Genomic DNA, 16,331 nt, shown 5'->3' with positions numbered 1-16,331 from the left:
CATCGGGAAGATTCATCGTGGCTTCAGCCTATAGTCTAGCCATTAATGGAGGTTCTCACCCCTCTAGCTCTGTGTGGCTTAAAGTTTGGCACCTCCCTACTGCGCCAAAAATTCCGCATCTTATTTGGAAGATCCTACACCAAAAACTTTCTCTGCCTGATCTATTGAATCTTAGAGGGTTCAATTTAAACCCCATCTGCTTCATCTGTCAAAATCAGGCCCAATCGACTTCCCATCTTTTTTTCGATTGTACGGTTATTAAGAGCATTTGGCACCAAGTTGGGCTAATCAATTTCTTCTCTAACCAAAATATCAAGTCTGGGATTTTAGCTGCAACAAATATCCCCACTCAGCTTAACGGGGACAACAGGCTTAAAGTTTCTCTCTTCTGTAGCATTATTCGGCATATATGGAATGGATATTGGGATCTCATCTTCAGACATTCTCCGTTCAATCTAAGGGACATTACTCTAAGAATTATTGCTAATGCTAAGGAGCAAGTTCATAATTTTCAGAATCCAATGAGAACTAATATTCGTCTGGTCCAGTGGATCCCTCCAATCAGCCCTTTTGTTAAGTTCAACGTTGATGGTGCAAGTAGAGGTAATCCAGGCAACGCTGGCATCAATGGCATTTGCAAGTCATCAAGCGCTTCTTTCATCTACGGGTTTCAGTTGGTATTGGTTGGAACTATGCTCTGGTGGCTGAAGCTCTTGCTATTAGATATGCCATGACTACAGCTAGCCAAATGGGTCTCCCAAAGTTGGTCTTAGAGAGTGACAATCTGCTGGTGGTGAACATTCTTAAAAATCCTACGCTTTCTATCCCGTGGAAAATTGCTCCTATAATAGCGGACTGTAGGATCTTGTCGTTATGTTTTGAGATCGTCGTTTTTGTTCATTCTCTTAGAGAAGCGAATTCTGTTGCCGATTGTTTGGCTTCACTGGGTGCTTCTTCTCAAGCAATTTCTGTCTAGCAAGGTTCTCCCCCTTCGTGTATTCACCTTCCTTTGTACTCTGACTGTTCTGGAACATTGTTCGAGCGTTAATAAAGTATTATTACCAAAAAAAAAAAACTCGATGGGTTTCTTAGAGTAAGCCGCCATGAAAGGAAAAATCATAGGCCCATATGTAACGAGAGCAAGGGCCAACAAAGGCAAGGAAAGGAAATGATAGTAAATAATGACCTGGAATAATAAAATGGGACAGTGTTTCCTGTGGGGGAGCATGGCCCTTGCGGCCTTGTCTGCGTGGAAGAATAATGGGGGCAGGGTGGTCATTTCATCCCCTCTATGTCTAGGTGTAGCACGCACACTCCCCCCCCCCCCAGTTCTTGTACCATAATAAAATAATGGGAAAAAGAATGTTGCTCAGTTGTTTGACCCTGGCACTAGCTCGGGGGCCAATGAAGAGACAGACGCACATGGGCATCAATTAGGGGGTTTTTCATTTTGTAAGGGGGTGGGGTGATCGTTTCAGGGGGGCTATGTTTGGCTGCAGGCTACACAACCAAGCAATGTTCTTTTTCCCTAAAAAAATTATTGTATGGATCTTGTGCCAAGACACAGGAGCCCATGAAATTACCACCCCGCCCCTATGAAATAAAAAATCCCATCCATGTTGATGTCATTGCATGCACTCTCCTTGCCTCCGCGTTGGTGCATGGGCAAAACGATCAGACAATGATCTCTTGCCCAATAATAATATAATCCATATCCCGTCATCCTCACAAAAATCCTCCTGAATATAATAGAACTTTGTTTGATGCAAAAATGTGGGTGGGAAGAGGGTTTCCTACAAGGACAATGTAAGAAGAAATCTGCATATTACAACCAATGAGGAATTGGAAAATGATATCATCCATATGGACCCCACGTGGGTAGAATATGAAAGAGAATGTCAATGTAGATCCCACTATTTATTATGTGTAGGGTATAAAGGAATCTGTATAAGGTAGTGTAGCCATCTTTTTCTTAAATGGATAGGGATACTCTTCGTAAAATTACAAAGGTAAATTAAACCTGAGGTGCCTTAAGTTTACAAAAAATATGTTTAAGGTACCTTAAGTTTGAAAAGTGACATTTGGGGTTCCTTATTAACAAGTTTTGTTCTAAACTATAATTGTTTTCAATTTTACCCCTCTAAACCAGAATTTGAGTATCCCAAACACCTACCCATCACCTTCACCATCCATTGTGATCGTCCCTCTATTACAACCCATTTGCAATGTGCCCGCTACTTGCGACCTCCCACAGCTACAACTGCGTCGCTAACCCACTATCTGTTACAACTCCGTCCATTGCTTCCATGTGAGGGAAGCAAAGAAGAGGTCAAAAGATAAATGAACGTCGGCCTGTTGGCCCCGCCGCAGAGTGGACCTGTAGTTGATGATGAACCAGTGGAGACCATCATGACTTCCTCCATCATCCAAAAAGAGAGAGTGGAGTGAACCACTGTTTGGCTAATCGTAACAACCCCATTTGCTAGTCGTCAGTGCCTTCACAGCAATGCGACATACTCAAGGGGTGATTTGAGTTTCATTTAAAAATCAGGGGGTGATGTGTAATTTATTCTTTTATGTTTATGATTAACAAAGACAATTTGATCCTAATTCTAATTTTAATAACTTTCATTCCCAATCCGGAAACCCCACTCATGGTTTTAGGAATTGGTTGCAGATCGGAGGAATTGTCCGATCCGTATCGGTATCAACGGTCCCTAATCCTGATACCTAGCTGATCTTGTATCAATGGATCGATACTGTCCGATCCTGATCGATATGGAGCGATGCAGATCGATATCGGATCGGTATCCATGAATCCATCAAGTCCATACTACACGATTCCGATTCCATAAACCCTGACCGGGTCACCGGCTGACCCTACTTGTCTAGTTTGGAACTCCGAATTGCCTACACGATCTAGGAGAGTAAAACTCAGTCGACTCGCGATTCGAGACCGATTAAGGTTCACGGTTAACCGCAGCATTATCTGCCCATGCGTAGGAAAACAGGCAGAAACGGACCGAAGAAAGCGAGGAAAGCACAGAGAGCATCTGTTGATGCTTTTCGGCTTTTGCTTTGGGGCGACGCTCATTACTATCACCACCCACGGGAGATGTGAAGTTTTATGAGCTAAGTAACAGTAGAAACAATTGAGAAGAGTTTTGTTCTTCGAAAACCAAGGATAATTGGAAGAATCACGCAGAGCTTTTAGAGGTAATATTCTGCGATTGAGTTCCATAGTAAATTTTTTGGAAGAAAAATCTTGTTTTTCTGCTCTACTTCTGGATTCATATCAATTGCTGGATTTAATCCTGGATAACCCATAAATGGAAATCAATGGATTGGAGTATCAAATTCTACTTCATTTCTCTCTTTGTTTATTTCATTATTTTCGTTTTTCGCTTCAGATTAGATCTTATGCGAAAGATTTATTCATCCCTCCCCCTTCTCTTTACCTCACTAAAAGCCATCTTTTCCTGCCATGGTTGAGTGCAGTGTTGTGTTAACTCTCTATTAAGAATCCATTAGGGGAAATTTGGTTATTTAGCACGTTTCATCAATTTCACTCGAGGGGGAGAGAAGAAAGAACAGAAATCAAGATGGGTAATCCTGAGCATCCAAAGAGAAGGGTAGCATTTATTTTGATAGATGGTTTGGGAGACGTTTCACTGCCGAAGTTCGGACACCGGACGCCTTTGCAGGTGGGCCAAATACCCAATTTGGATGCCATTGCTTCTGCTGGAGTTAATGGGCTGATGGACCCTGTAGAAGCTGGCTTGGCATGTGGTAGCGACACAGCTCACCTCTCTTTATTGGGTTATGATCCAAGAGTGTACTACAGAGGTCGAGGTGCCTTTGAGTCCATGGGTGCTGGATTGGCTATGTCCCCTGGGGATATTGCATTCAAGGTGATTTTTTTTTTTTTTCATTTTAATTATCTCCTGATCCGTTTTACTCTTTTAATTGCATTTTTTCAGCTCGTATCAACTTAAGTATTGTAAAATTTGTTTCAGTGGCTATTCATGTTTTATCCCAAAACACTATGTTTACATTTTTGGTGGATCCTGATACAAAATTCTGTTGGACTTCTTGGGTAAAAGGTAAAATATATGAAAAGGAAAATGGTATAAAGCTGTTGGGAGTTGTTTAAGAATTGATTGAGCGTCCCAGTGCCCGAGGCTCCCACTACTACAGGGTCTAGGAGGGGCAAATGCACGCAGCCTTACCCTCTTCTTCGCAGGAGAGGCTGTTTAAGAATTGATTAAAATAATAAAAATGAATAGTTTTTTAATAGTTTTAAAATAAAAGTGTAAAATCTAAATTGCATGGTAATGTAGTCCTAGAATAGGTGATAATCTTACTAGGAGCCAATTGGAATCAAGCTTTGGTCAAGCCTTCTGTTTAGGGCTGATTTGGGGCTGTTTTAGGGCAAAATTAGGGTTTAGGATGGGAATGGGAATGGGGTTTATAGGGTTTTAATCTGCAGGTTTGGAGGGTCATTATGGTATAAAAATATCTGAATTTGAATCAGTTTTAATTTCCTGCAGAAATTAGGGTTAGGGTTTCAGGTTCTAAAACTAAGGAAAATAGCCAAAACTAGGGTTTTTAATGGGGGTTTAGGGCACTGTGGGAGGGAGGTTCGATCCTAATATGGGCATGTTTTGATGGTCCGAAGTGGGAGATCTGTAATTTTAGGGTTTAATGGCTAATAGAACTTTTTACAGAAATTAGGGTTGGAGTGATGGGAAGGGGCAGCAACTTGGGTCGAGTAGGGAAGGTGTTGAGGGGAGGCTATGGTCAGAATTTGGATGGCTTCTGATAGGTAAGCAGATCTGGACAGAACGAGATTCAGATCTCGGCGAAATGTAGCAATCTAGGGTTTATGAGAAATAGGACAGAAAAGAAAGGGGATTGATTGGGGAAGGAAAGAAAGGATAAAACAGAAAATTAAAACCCAAACTTACACTGGATTCCTCTGGCAGCAGCTTGGATTGTTGAAGGATGAAACCACCTTCGAAATAGGGATCCTCCCAGCCGTCACGGCGTAAGGAGTCGCAGGATTCCACTCACCCCTCCACCTTGATAAGCCCACAAGGATGCACACACTCTTGGAGAGCAAGGAGCAGCAAGCAGCCATGAAAATCTCTTTTTTTAATTTCAAATCTGTTCTGGGGGAGCCTCCCACGATTCCTTTATTTATAATTAAAGGCCTAAGCCAAATCCTAATACAATCTAATCTCCTCCTCACTTAAATCGTGAAAGGGATCTAATCAAATTCAAATTACTAATTTAAAATACTAAAATATCCTAACTACCCCTACTAACTTAAAATAAAAGAATCTAACTTAAAAACAACTAATTAAAAGAAGATTCCATATTAGCCAATAGGATAAAAGAACCTATTAACCAATAGGAACACTTCACTTAAATTAGACCCATTGAACCAATTGGATGCAACCAAATTTAAACCGGTTCAATCTAAAAACATAAAAATAACTAAGTATTGGGCTAATCCCGTATGCAACCTAAGTACCTCTAGTTTAGGCTCATTAAAGTGGCCTATTACATAAAAAACCCTTGGGAACAAAGGCCCAACATGGATATAACCCAACCCTAGGCCTATTTCTAAAGAAATAAGCCCTATTTGGTGATCATTCTGCATCACGTGGTAATGAGTATTCTTCGATCAGATGTTTCTTCACAGACTTTATGTTCAAAGAGTGTGTCTGCTGATGATATATGCATATGGAATAAACTGGAGGATGACATCTTGATGGTGCCATACAAATATCGGATACCTTTGTTGGGCTTCATCCTACCCATTAGTTCTCAAAGAAATATTAGATAAGTAATGGCTGATAAAATAAACATTAAAAAGGAAAAGATGGAAAAATGGGAGTAAAGTTCATAATGGATGTACCAAAGTTTTGAGTATCATCAATTCAGTATCATAATGGGGCCTTCCGTATTTCAAAACTAATAGGTACATATTGGTTTTGGTGTGAGTTTATTTTGTGAATGATTCTTTATGAAAAACACCTATAATGAATTCCTTTGTAACTTGGGGGATAGGGTTGTGGATTACGTAGTTTTAGCTCTGCTGAATGTACTAGAAAAATAAATTGTTGTAGTAGCCCTAGGAGATGCTAATTGTTTGTGTATTTCCAGGGGGTATGAGTAGATTGGTGTTTGAGATGGATTTTGGAGGGTTGGTATGATACGTGCAAGATTATCTAGAAAAATAAAAAAAGAAAAGAAAGAATAATAGGGAGAGAAAGAGATGAGAGAGATATATAATACGGGATAGGGGTTTTGATGCTTTACAGACGAAGCCGCCGGACGTCCTAGTGCAATTGGGAGGCCGCCGATCCTCTTCTCAAGATAAATCTAGAGAGATAATTTAGGATAATTCATTGTGTCATCTCTTTCAATATCATCCAATAAATAAGGTAATCCACGTACAATTACCGTAACTTACAACTACTACTAAGTAACTTCCCCCACTTCTCCTACTATATTAGGTAACTAAGTTCCCAACATTTCTTAACTACTCATACGACAACAACTCATGATATTAAAAATAATGACTCATACTTACCTACGATAACTACATCACAATGCCCAACTATTTTATTGGCACGTAACATGGTATCTGCAGGTAGTCTTCTGTGAAGTATAGTTGGGGGATGCTGATTGTGGATCTGGCGAAGTGATTTCTTTTGGTATAGCAGGCACTGTGGTGGAAGACTAACTGTTTTTTCAATTTCCCCTTTTCGTCTTTCAAGCATTTTATTGAATGTTACTTGTTAGAAAAGGAGAAAAGAAAGAAGAAACCACTGTAAAATCTTATCAACAGTAGTGTAACTTCAAGGCAACTCTCCAATGCAGTTCTGTCTAAAAAGAAAGCAAAACGATTTTTCACCTTTATGTGAATAATTTATTTCTTAAGCATCTATCCCTAACTTCAATATCCTAAACTGCAGTATTTCGTTGTTGATTGTCTGGTTGGTTTTTGTACCATGGCTTGCCTCATAACCTGTCTTGTACTATCATTTTCCCTTGATTTAGATGAAGGAAATAAAAAAGGGTTTGCTGGGCTTTATGTTTTATATCTATGGTTTTTTTTTCCACAGCATGCATTATATACAAGTTGTCCTTAAAGCTCATCAAATGAAAGCTAGTTCTAATTATACCTCTAGCCAATTAATCTTTCATGCACTTCACTTCCCATCAAAATGACAAGAAAGGAGTATCCTTAGTTGAAATTGCTTGCAATTAAGTACTAACTGTCATGCCTTCTAAATGAGCAGTATTGGAAATCGAAATTTTCCCAATAAAAGTTTCTCGTTCTTCCAATTATGTTTCTCATGTTTGCCTTTTAGGTGAACTTACTGTAGAAATTTTCTGGATCCTTGAATTCTGAAATGATTGATCTTTGCTGTTGTTTCCTGTTTCACTTTGTAACTGGTTATTATTTTTGACCTCCAGTCAAACTTTGCCACATGGGATGAAAAAACTGAAATTGTTACCAGTAGGAGGGCTGACCGGCACTTCGAGGAAGAGGGGCCCATCCTTTGTGCAGCACTGGATGGAATGAAGCTGCCATCTTTTCCTGAATATGAAGTCAGAGTAAGGTGAAAAATACTTTCTAGTTAGGATAAATAAAAATAATTCTAATCGTGGAGAAAAGAAGGGTTTTCATGAGTTCTCCATTTCCCCTAATTCTTTATTCTTCTCTCTCTTTTGTCTTTATTCTCTAATTTGATTTTGGAGAGGCTTTTCTTAGGCTAAGGAGCAGGTACTGGTAAAAATAAAAGGGAATATTGACAATTGTTAATGGGATTTTTGGTTTTATTGCTGGTGATATTTTAGGCAATCAAGAGTACCTGTCGTTTTTTGGAAATTTCACATTACATGTGTGTTAAAATCTTGCATTATCAGTGTTAAGAGTTACAAGTTATGAACCTCAGGGGTGTTTCTGTAATGTTCTATAGTTATTAAGGGCTTATGTGTAAATACACATAATGTTCCTTCTTGTAATTACTTAACCTCATTTTGTTTTGTTAAATCGTGGGATTGGTTATGTTATTGTATACCACGATAGGGGGAGTTAAGAGTTACAAGTTATGAACCGTAGGGGTGTTTCTGTAATGTTCTATAGTTATGAAGGGCTTATGTGTAAATACACATAATGTTCCTTCTTGTAATTACTTAACCTCATTTTGTTTTGTTAAATCGTGGGATTGGTTATGTTATTGTATACCATGATAGGGGGAGTCCCTCTATCGTGGATCATTATGGATCATTCTAGAATGCTTAGGTGTTGATTTATTATCTCTTTAGTTGTTTCCTTGTTAGATTAGAATACTTTGTTTCTAGATTAGGCTACTGATTTGCTTTCCTAGTTTGATTAGGAAACTATATGTAACCTGATTCTTATATAATGATATGGAGGGGAAACTACAATTATCGACTGTTAGTTTCGTCTAGCAGTCTCCTCTTTTCTTCCTCAATTTATCTCTCTTCTCTTGACTGTAATACTGGTTTTTTATTCTTATATTGTCACATGGTATCAAAGCGAAGAAGAAGAAGAAGAAAATTCTGCAAGTCTGAGAAGAGGGAAGGTGTCTGCAAGTCTGGGAAAAAAAAAAGGGAAAGGGTTTCTGCTCCTTCGATGAAGGGGGGGGGGGGGAAATCTGCTTACCTGCATTTGTTGATTTGTTGGTTCGATTTGCTGCTATGATCGATTTTCCATGGGTATCGTAAACTGCTGCTCGAGTTCACTTTTGAGTCGAAGATTACTGAATTGATTCACTGGTTTCGATCATGTTTGCTGTCGATAGTTGAGGAATCGATTTACCGCCAGAAGATTTGTTGAGGAATATCGATTTGCTGAAATTTCAGGTTACTTGGTATTGTTTGCTTCGATTTTTCTGCTAAGGGCTTTTCTTCCTTTTCGTTTGTTTGAACTGTTGAAGATTGCAGCGACCTCTACCTGAAGTTACCGCCTTGCATAGTTGTCACGGCATCACGGCGATCCAAGTCGGTGGAGGGGTGTCACGTCGATATATCGACATGTCGCCCGCCATGGCGTTGCCATGGCGAGCATGTCGACCATGTTTTATTTTTTATTTTCTTTATTTTTAATGTGTTAATAGATGTATACTCAAGCCATGTTTTATTTTTTCTCTATTGTTTCTCAAGTTTTAAGAAGAAAATTCAGAAATCGAAGAAGAAATCGAAGAGGGAAAGAAGACAGGAAGAAGAAATCAAAGAAGAAATCGAAGAGGGAAAGAAGAAATCGAAAGAAATTGAAGAGGGAAAGAAGAAATCGAAGAGGGAAGAAGAAATCGAAGAAAGGAAGAAGAAATCGAAGAGGGAAAGAGAGACAGGAAGAAGAAATCAAAGAGGGACGCCATGGCGTAGGTCGCCATGCAACCCTCTCCAGGGCCAGGACGCCATGACAACTATGCCGCCTTGCAAGATTAACATTGGTTTTCGCTTCTATTGTGATTTAATTTTTTAATCTTTTTTATTCTCTTCTCCCATTATTGCCCCTCCACTTAAAGCCCATCCACAACATTAGTTCCTTTCTTTATTTTTTTAATTCATTTCCCATGACTTGTTCCTAGTTGATGTCACGCTAGATATTTTCTTTATTTGTCCTTCCCATATCCCCTTTGTTCCCCTGGTCACTTATTTCTAGGCTTGTAAACGGATCGGATTCGGCTCGGATACGGATCGGATGTAATCGGATTCAGATATTTCTAGGTCGAATACGGATACCTCTAAACAGATTCGGATGCGGATCGAATTCGGATTTTCGACCATCCGTTTACAGCTCTGCCTTGTGTAACCTGAACCTTCCTCCCCCTAGTGGATACAATTCACTCTCAATACATAGTTTTAGATCATGATTCTCTTTTCCTCATATTCTAGAACCTGTTGAATCTTCAAAAACCCTCAAGATCGTTATTTACTTAATTTTTTATAATTAAGTATTCGGATTCGGATTTTTATCGGCGTATTCGGATTTTCTGCCGGATATCTCTAATCGAATACGGATGCCCCTAAACGGATACGGATGCAGATCGAATTCGGATTTTCGGTTATCCATTTACGGCCCTACTTATTTCCCCTATCCCACATGTCTACAATGTCACCCATGTAACCCATGGAGCCTTGATAGCTACAATTCTGCCACCAGCCCCTTTGCTGCATTTGCTATAGTTACTACTTTGCCACTAAGCTCTTGATTTAAGTCTTATCTTGCTTGGGTGGGCCCATAGGTGTGGCCAATAATTAGGTTTCAACTTGGGATTGCCTTGATTATTTACAAATTTGCCATCAGGCTTGATTAATTTGCTTTGCCCAACATACTGATTTACCTAGTATTTTCTTGGCTACCATGAGGGGGAGGTTTGAAAGTGTTATTATTGGACTTCTATTTGCTACCTTGAGGGGTTGCTTGAGATTATTTCCAGCTATTCTTGATTATTGGATTTTTTATGATGCTCATCCTTTGAGATGCTGATTATTGTTCATTATTCTTCCACGTGTAATGCTACACGTGAGGGGGAGATTGAAGATTATATCGTTCTTATCTCCTCAAGTCATCAGTTGGAGATTATTATTATTTATTATTCGTGATCTCAACAACAATTTTATCTTTGAAGATGGTTATTTATTCAGAAATAGTGCACTTTAGCTGGTCTACAACAATCTAATGCTGTCTGGTTCACAACAACTTGATTTTGTTTGGTCCTCAGCAACCTGATGTTGCTACCTAGTTCGTAGTAACCTATATAGCATTTTAATTAGTGGAGTTTTATTTGAGATCTCTGTTTGGGGTTCAAGAGTTACTACTTACTACTTGCCTTCATTGGGAAGGGCTTATGATGTAGTTGTTGGATGTTGTACTTTTATCTTTCATTAGGAAGATTACTACCTACTACCTATCGCTTATGATTTAGCTGTTGGATGCTGCACTTTTATTTTCATTGGAAAGATTATTGCCTACTACCTACCCGTTTATGATGTAGTTGTTGGATGCTGGACTTTTATCTTTCTTTGGGAAGATTAATACCTACTACTTGCATTCTTTGAGAAGTGCCTTTGATATTGTTGTTGCTACTATGATATTGCGGATTGCGGTTGGTGTTCACTACTACTTGTTTTGCTCGTTGATGATTGGATTCATTCGACACAAAGATTATTATCTACTGATGTTGCTAATGATTTGTATGCTTGAGCTGATATTGCGTCTACTATTGTTATTCAAGACTGGTGCTGCCTTTAATATATTTGTTCTTGTTGGTCAAAGTTGGAGCCTTTGATATGTATACTCCATCTTGAGAGGGAGTGTTAAATCGTGGGATTGGTTATGTTATTGTATACCATGATAGGATCATGGATCATTATTGATATATCCCAGCGGTAGTATTCTAGATTGCTTAGATGTTGATTTATTATCTCTTTAGTTGTTTCCTTATTAGATTAGAATACTTTGTTTCTGTATTAGGCTACTGATTTACTTTCCTAGTTTGATTAGGAAACTATATGTAACCTGATTCTTATATAATGATATGGATGGGAGACTACAATTATCGGCTGTTAGTTTCCTATAGCATTCTCCTCTCTTCTTCCTCAATTTCCCCTTATTCTCTCGACTTTGGTTACTGGTTTTTTATTCTTATATTGTCACATGTTCTATTCTTCTTCTTCCTCTCCTGCGCAACCTTAGATACTGATTATTTTGTGATCTGATTCCGTTACATGGTATCAGAGCACATCTAGCCAGTGTTATATAGCTTCATCGATTTTGGTTTAAGAGTCTTCAAGAAACACGTCTGGTGTGTGCACCAACCATTGTTGCATGTGTTCATGATATTTTACATTGTTGTTTAAATACAGAAACAAGGCTTGATGTGTTATGAGATATAATCAAGCTATGGCTGTGTTTTGATCCTGTGAGGGATCATCAGATCTGTTTTTGATGCAGGTTTTGGAAACCTTCTATTTCTGTGATTCTTCCATATCTAAAAATCCAACCTTCAAATTATCACCAAAGTTTGCAGGGCTGTTTTCCATCTTTAAATGGACTTTTGACCAGGAGATTGACCTGATCAGATCTGATGTTACTCTGATATGTATTTTTCCCAAATCTTGAATTTTAGAATCCATGCGGTTCTAGTTTTTTTTCTATCCGGGATATTATCTTAGCTGCCGTTCTGGTATTCTGGTTCTCTGACTTGAGGTCTGAATGTGATGTTGGTTGCTGATCTTGATGTATCTTACATGAGTTACTTTGGCTGTTTATTCTGATTGAATATGGATTTCTCTTCTCTGTAGTATCCTGTTATGAGATTTCCTACTTTCTGTAGGAATCTGCAGTACCTTGTCATCCAGCAATTGGATTGATCTGAAGTTTTAGTATGCTATTATACATTTTTTAATTGAGCTTTCAATCAGAAAGTTACTAAGATCAGATCTGTTGATTTGGTTCTATCAGATTTCTCTTAAAATCTGGATTTTTCTCCCATGATGCGAGTATTCTATTGCCTGCAGTTTGGAATTTGGCTTCTAAGTCTGCTATATATTTCTGATCTGGTTTTGATTCTATATTTGGGGCTGCAATTGATATTGGTTCTGATATGATATTTGGTGTGACGTCTACTTCTGAAATTAATTCTGAAGGTTCTAGTACTTCAAAATCCAAGGGGACCCGAAAAATTTCCAAATAGTTTTCTACAAAGTTGGGGCTCAAAACTTTACTTGATGAGGAACCAAATTCAGTAGCTAAACTCTATCTATATGCTTTCCGAAAAATAAACAAGAAAAAGCCATGCTCTTTATCACTGTAGCCAACATATACTACTTTGCAGAAGTTTTGAGATCTAACCAGATGGAATATCTAATCAGGTGGTCAAAAATAGTCAGAAATCTTATAAAGAATGCAATTGGCTAGCTCAACATGCTTTCTCTAAAAAAAAAATCTGTAATGTATACTTCCTGCTTTCAATTGTTGTTTCCCAGTTTTCAGGTATATATAATACCATCGTAACTTACAGGTACTTCCTGCTTTCTAGTGTTTCCCAGTCACGAGGTCTATGTAGTTCCATAGTACCTTACTTTAAACTGAAATTAATAAAAGATATTAAAAAGATTTTGTTGATGTCCATCAAGATTTCTAGAAGGAAAAAGGTTGAAATGATATTTTTCCTGCAGATATGCAACAGAGCACAGATGTGGGGTGGTTGTCAAAGGTCCAAAATTAAGTGGAAATATTTCAGGAACAGATCCATTGAAAGATAACCGTTTACTTTTGAAAGCTCAAGCTTTGGATAATACTGATGAAGCAAAGCACACAGCAACAGTTGTCAATGAACTTTCCAAGGAAATCTCAAAGATTCTGGTCTCTCATCCATTGAATGCAAAACGTGCTGCCGAAGGAAAGAATGTTGCCAATGTTGTCCTTCTACGAGGTTGTGGTATACGACTTGAGGTTAGTTACCTCAAGCTCTTAAAAGTAGTGCCTTGTCTTTTAAGCTTTTATGATTTGGTGGGTCTGTCAAACTTAAAGAGGAAATATTGTTGGATTTCCATAAATTTTCATTTCCATATATTACTTGATTCATTTTAGAAAGAAACATTACTACTGATTTTTTTCTCCCTCCTCATGCCTACCCTGTGCTTCCTTGTTCTTTCATATATGCAATGAAATGATGGTTTAGGTAATGAGATTTATTGTAGTTGCAATACATCTTTCAGAGCAAGGAATGGATTCCAAACCAAGAAAGAATAACTTGAAACCCCAGGAACAAAACCATTTCAAACATTTGGTTTTGCTTACTTGGAGGAAATCTTTGAAAATCTACTCTGTGTTTCCTTGTGATGCAGGTTCCCCCATTTGAAAATAATCATGGGTTATGGCCATGCATGGTAGCTCCCACTAAAATTATAGCAGGGCTTGGCCTGTCACTAGGTATTGATATCCTAGAAGCGACTGGAGCGACTGGAGACTACCGAACACTCCTAACTTCCAAAGCAACAGCAATTGCCAAGGCACTCTCAGCTCCTCTTCAGCCCAGCCCTCATGTTTTTGTACCTGGTCAGGACGATCACAAACCTGGCCGAGCTGATGGCTATGATTTTGGTTTCCTACACATCAAGGTGGTAACGCGCTGAATATTTCTTCTTCTTCTTTTTTCCCTTTTGTATTTTACTTGCATTCAACTTCTTTAAAACAAGTAGCCCTCGAAGAAAAATAAACACTTTATGCAAACCGATGTCTAAGTGCCCTCATATTCTTGTTTATTAGAATCATTGATTTCCAGAATAATACTTAATTCCATGAACCTAAAAGATTTCTGTTATTTCTTTTGATGGGACTATCACAGGCAATAGATGATGCCGGTCACGACAAGGCAGTTATTTTCAAGGTCAAAGCCTTGGAAGCCGTTGACAGAACAATAGGTCAGCTGGCCAGGCTCCTATGGCAGGCAGAATCAACTGGAAACTTTGAATATTCCGTGTGTGTCACTGGAGACCATTCTACTCCAGTTGAGTACGGAGATCATAGTTTTGAACCCGTCCCTTTTACAATTTGCAAATTAAAAGATTTTGTGGAAGCTGTAGGAGGTGAGGCAATGGTGATGGGAACCTCACTTGATCCTTTTCCTCTTCCGACTGTTGAAGCTGGTGATGACCTCAAAGATGCAAGTTTAGGAGAACGAAGATGCACAAGGCAGAATGCTTTCGGTGGTGATTTAGTTGCTGAATTTAATGAGATTGCAGCAGCAAAGGGTTGTCTTGGGCGCTTTCCAGGGAGCGAGATGATGGGGATAATAAAGAAATTCTTGACCTGAGAGCGTGAGCAGCTCTATGGGGAAGGTTTGGAAAGTTCTACCGAGGGATCCAAGGAAATAAATAACTGATTCTGCCTATTGAATCAACAGCTCCCTGATCTAATATGATCTTATGGGAACATGAATGGAGTTTCGATTTAATGGAAATTTTAGTTAGAGGTATGTTTTTTCTTCGGTCGTCTCCCTTTTCCTTTTTTCTTTTTTTGGGGTGTGTGTGTGTGTGTGTGTGTTGGGGGGGGGGGGGGGACTTGGTTTGTCACCATGGTTTATTGCACTGTATCGAGTCGGGTACGATCACTTACAAAACCGATACATTATCGGTATGGATCGATCGTATCGGATAAATTTACCCTTGACTTCCCTTAAAAAAATAGGAATTTTGACTGTTTAACCCCTTGTCTATACCGGATCATTGATACAGTATTGGCATGGTGTCGGGATTGACGTTAGCAAAACCTTTACGTTTTGCCCACCCGATACAGGCGATATAATACCAATACCTCAAACCATGTTTGTAACCCCATGGAATTAGAAAATTATTATTATTATTATTAGGGTAATTTACACTGCCATCCCTTGAGGTTTATATTAAATACAAAGTGACCCCCTGTGTTTCTAAATTATACAGCCACACCCCTTGAGTGGACGGTGTTAAATTATACATTTTAAATATCAACTTTGCCCTCTTTTAAAATAGAAAAACCCTTTTTACTGTTGTCTTCTTCCCCAAATTTGAAGTTGCCTCCATTGTTGACCTGCAACTCCAATGCATATGTCATCTCTCCCTCATCTCTTCTCCCTCTATTCTCTCTTGGATTTTTTTTTCCCGTTCTCATTCATTCGCTAGTAGCCCTAAAAAATCTACAAACCCAATCTGTTATTCCCTCTTCTTTCACCCGGTTAGATGCCCTGATCTTCAGGTCAAACTACGACCGTGAAATTCAATTACCTAAACCTAATTGAAATCCCAGCCAAATCTTCTTCCAATCTCACTTCTCCATCCATCCTCTGAAACTTAATCGGTCATTCACCATCTCCATTTCATAACTGAAATCATCCAATCCCATTCTCTATTTCACAGTCCAAATCGAAACCTCTTATTTTCCTTTTGCCTCTGGACCGATCCACTTCATCTCTTTCTTTCCACTAATTGAACCCTTTAATCCATCCCCTTCTTATAGTCTTCTTCTCTTTCCTTCCACTAACAAGAACCTCACTCACCGTCCGTCTCTCTGATTTTGCTTTCCCCCGTTAACTCCCAACAATCATCACCACCGAACCTTCTCCTTCTCTCTTTCTATTTCTTCCATTTTCCTTCCACTACATGAGAACACCCCCACCAGACCTCACCTCTTCCCTTCTACTAACCAAAATCTTAATCTGAGAAACTCGTCTTATAATGATTCATGGGGTAAAGTTTTTGACGATAGGCAGGGTAAGGGAATGAAGTCGTAAGAGCAG

At 38.9% G+C, this 16,331-nt stretch overlaps 1 protein-coding gene across 2 annotated transcripts; it reads left to right on the top strand.

The window, feature by feature from the left end:
- Positions 1-3,024: 3,024 nt before the first annotated feature.
- Positions 3,025-14,988, top strand: LOC122649629 (probable 2,3-bisphosphoglycerate-independent phosphoglycerate mutase). 2 transcript variants are annotated; one of them, XM_043842860.1, is made up of 6 exons: positions 3,025-3,211; positions 3,494-3,911; positions 7,492-7,637; positions 13,231-13,507; positions 13,903-14,175; positions 14,403-14,988. In XM_043842860.1, the coding sequence occupies exons 2-6, from the start codon at positions 3,603-3,605 to the stop codon at positions 14,868-14,870; spliced, it is 1,473 nt and encodes a 490-aa protein (XP_043698795.1). In that variant the 5' UTR covers positions 3,025-3,211; positions 3,494-3,602; the 3' UTR covers positions 14,871-14,988. The 2 variants fall into 2 exon arrangements, with proteins under 2 accessions (XP_043698795.1, XP_043698794.1); XM_043842859.1 differs by having other exon boundaries at positions 3,025-3,216; positions 3,499-3,911.
- The last annotated feature ends 1,343 nt before the right edge of the window (positions 14,989-16,331 follow it).

The sequence above is a fragment of the Telopea speciosissima genome, chromosome 2 (assembly GCF_018873765.1).
Source record: "Telopea speciosissima isolate NSW1024214 ecotype Mountain lineage chromosome 2, Tspe_v1, whole genome shotgun sequence".
Lineage (NCBI taxonomy): Eukaryota > Viridiplantae > Streptophyta > Magnoliopsida > Proteales > Proteaceae > Telopea > Telopea speciosissima.
The sequence above is the reverse complement of the archived record's forward strand: the minus strand, read 5'-3'. Positions and strand labels throughout refer to the sequence as shown.

What these genes read in the sequence shown, in the direction of transcription:
- LOC122649629 (XM_043842860.1), top strand. Translation starts at nt 3,603, where the DNA reads ATGGGTAATCCTGAGCATCCAAAGAGAAGGGTAGCATTTATTTTGATA. An exon ending in GAATATGAAGTCAGAGTAAG is followed by an intron (nt 7,638 to 13,230) that starts GTGAAAAATACT and finishes TTTTTCCTGCAG; the next exon opens with ATATGCAACAGAGCACAGAT. An exon ending in GTTGTGGTATACGACTTGAG is followed by an intron (nt 13,508 to 13,902) that starts GTTAGTTACCTC and finishes CTTGTGATGCAG; the next exon opens with GTTCCCCCATTTGAAAATAA.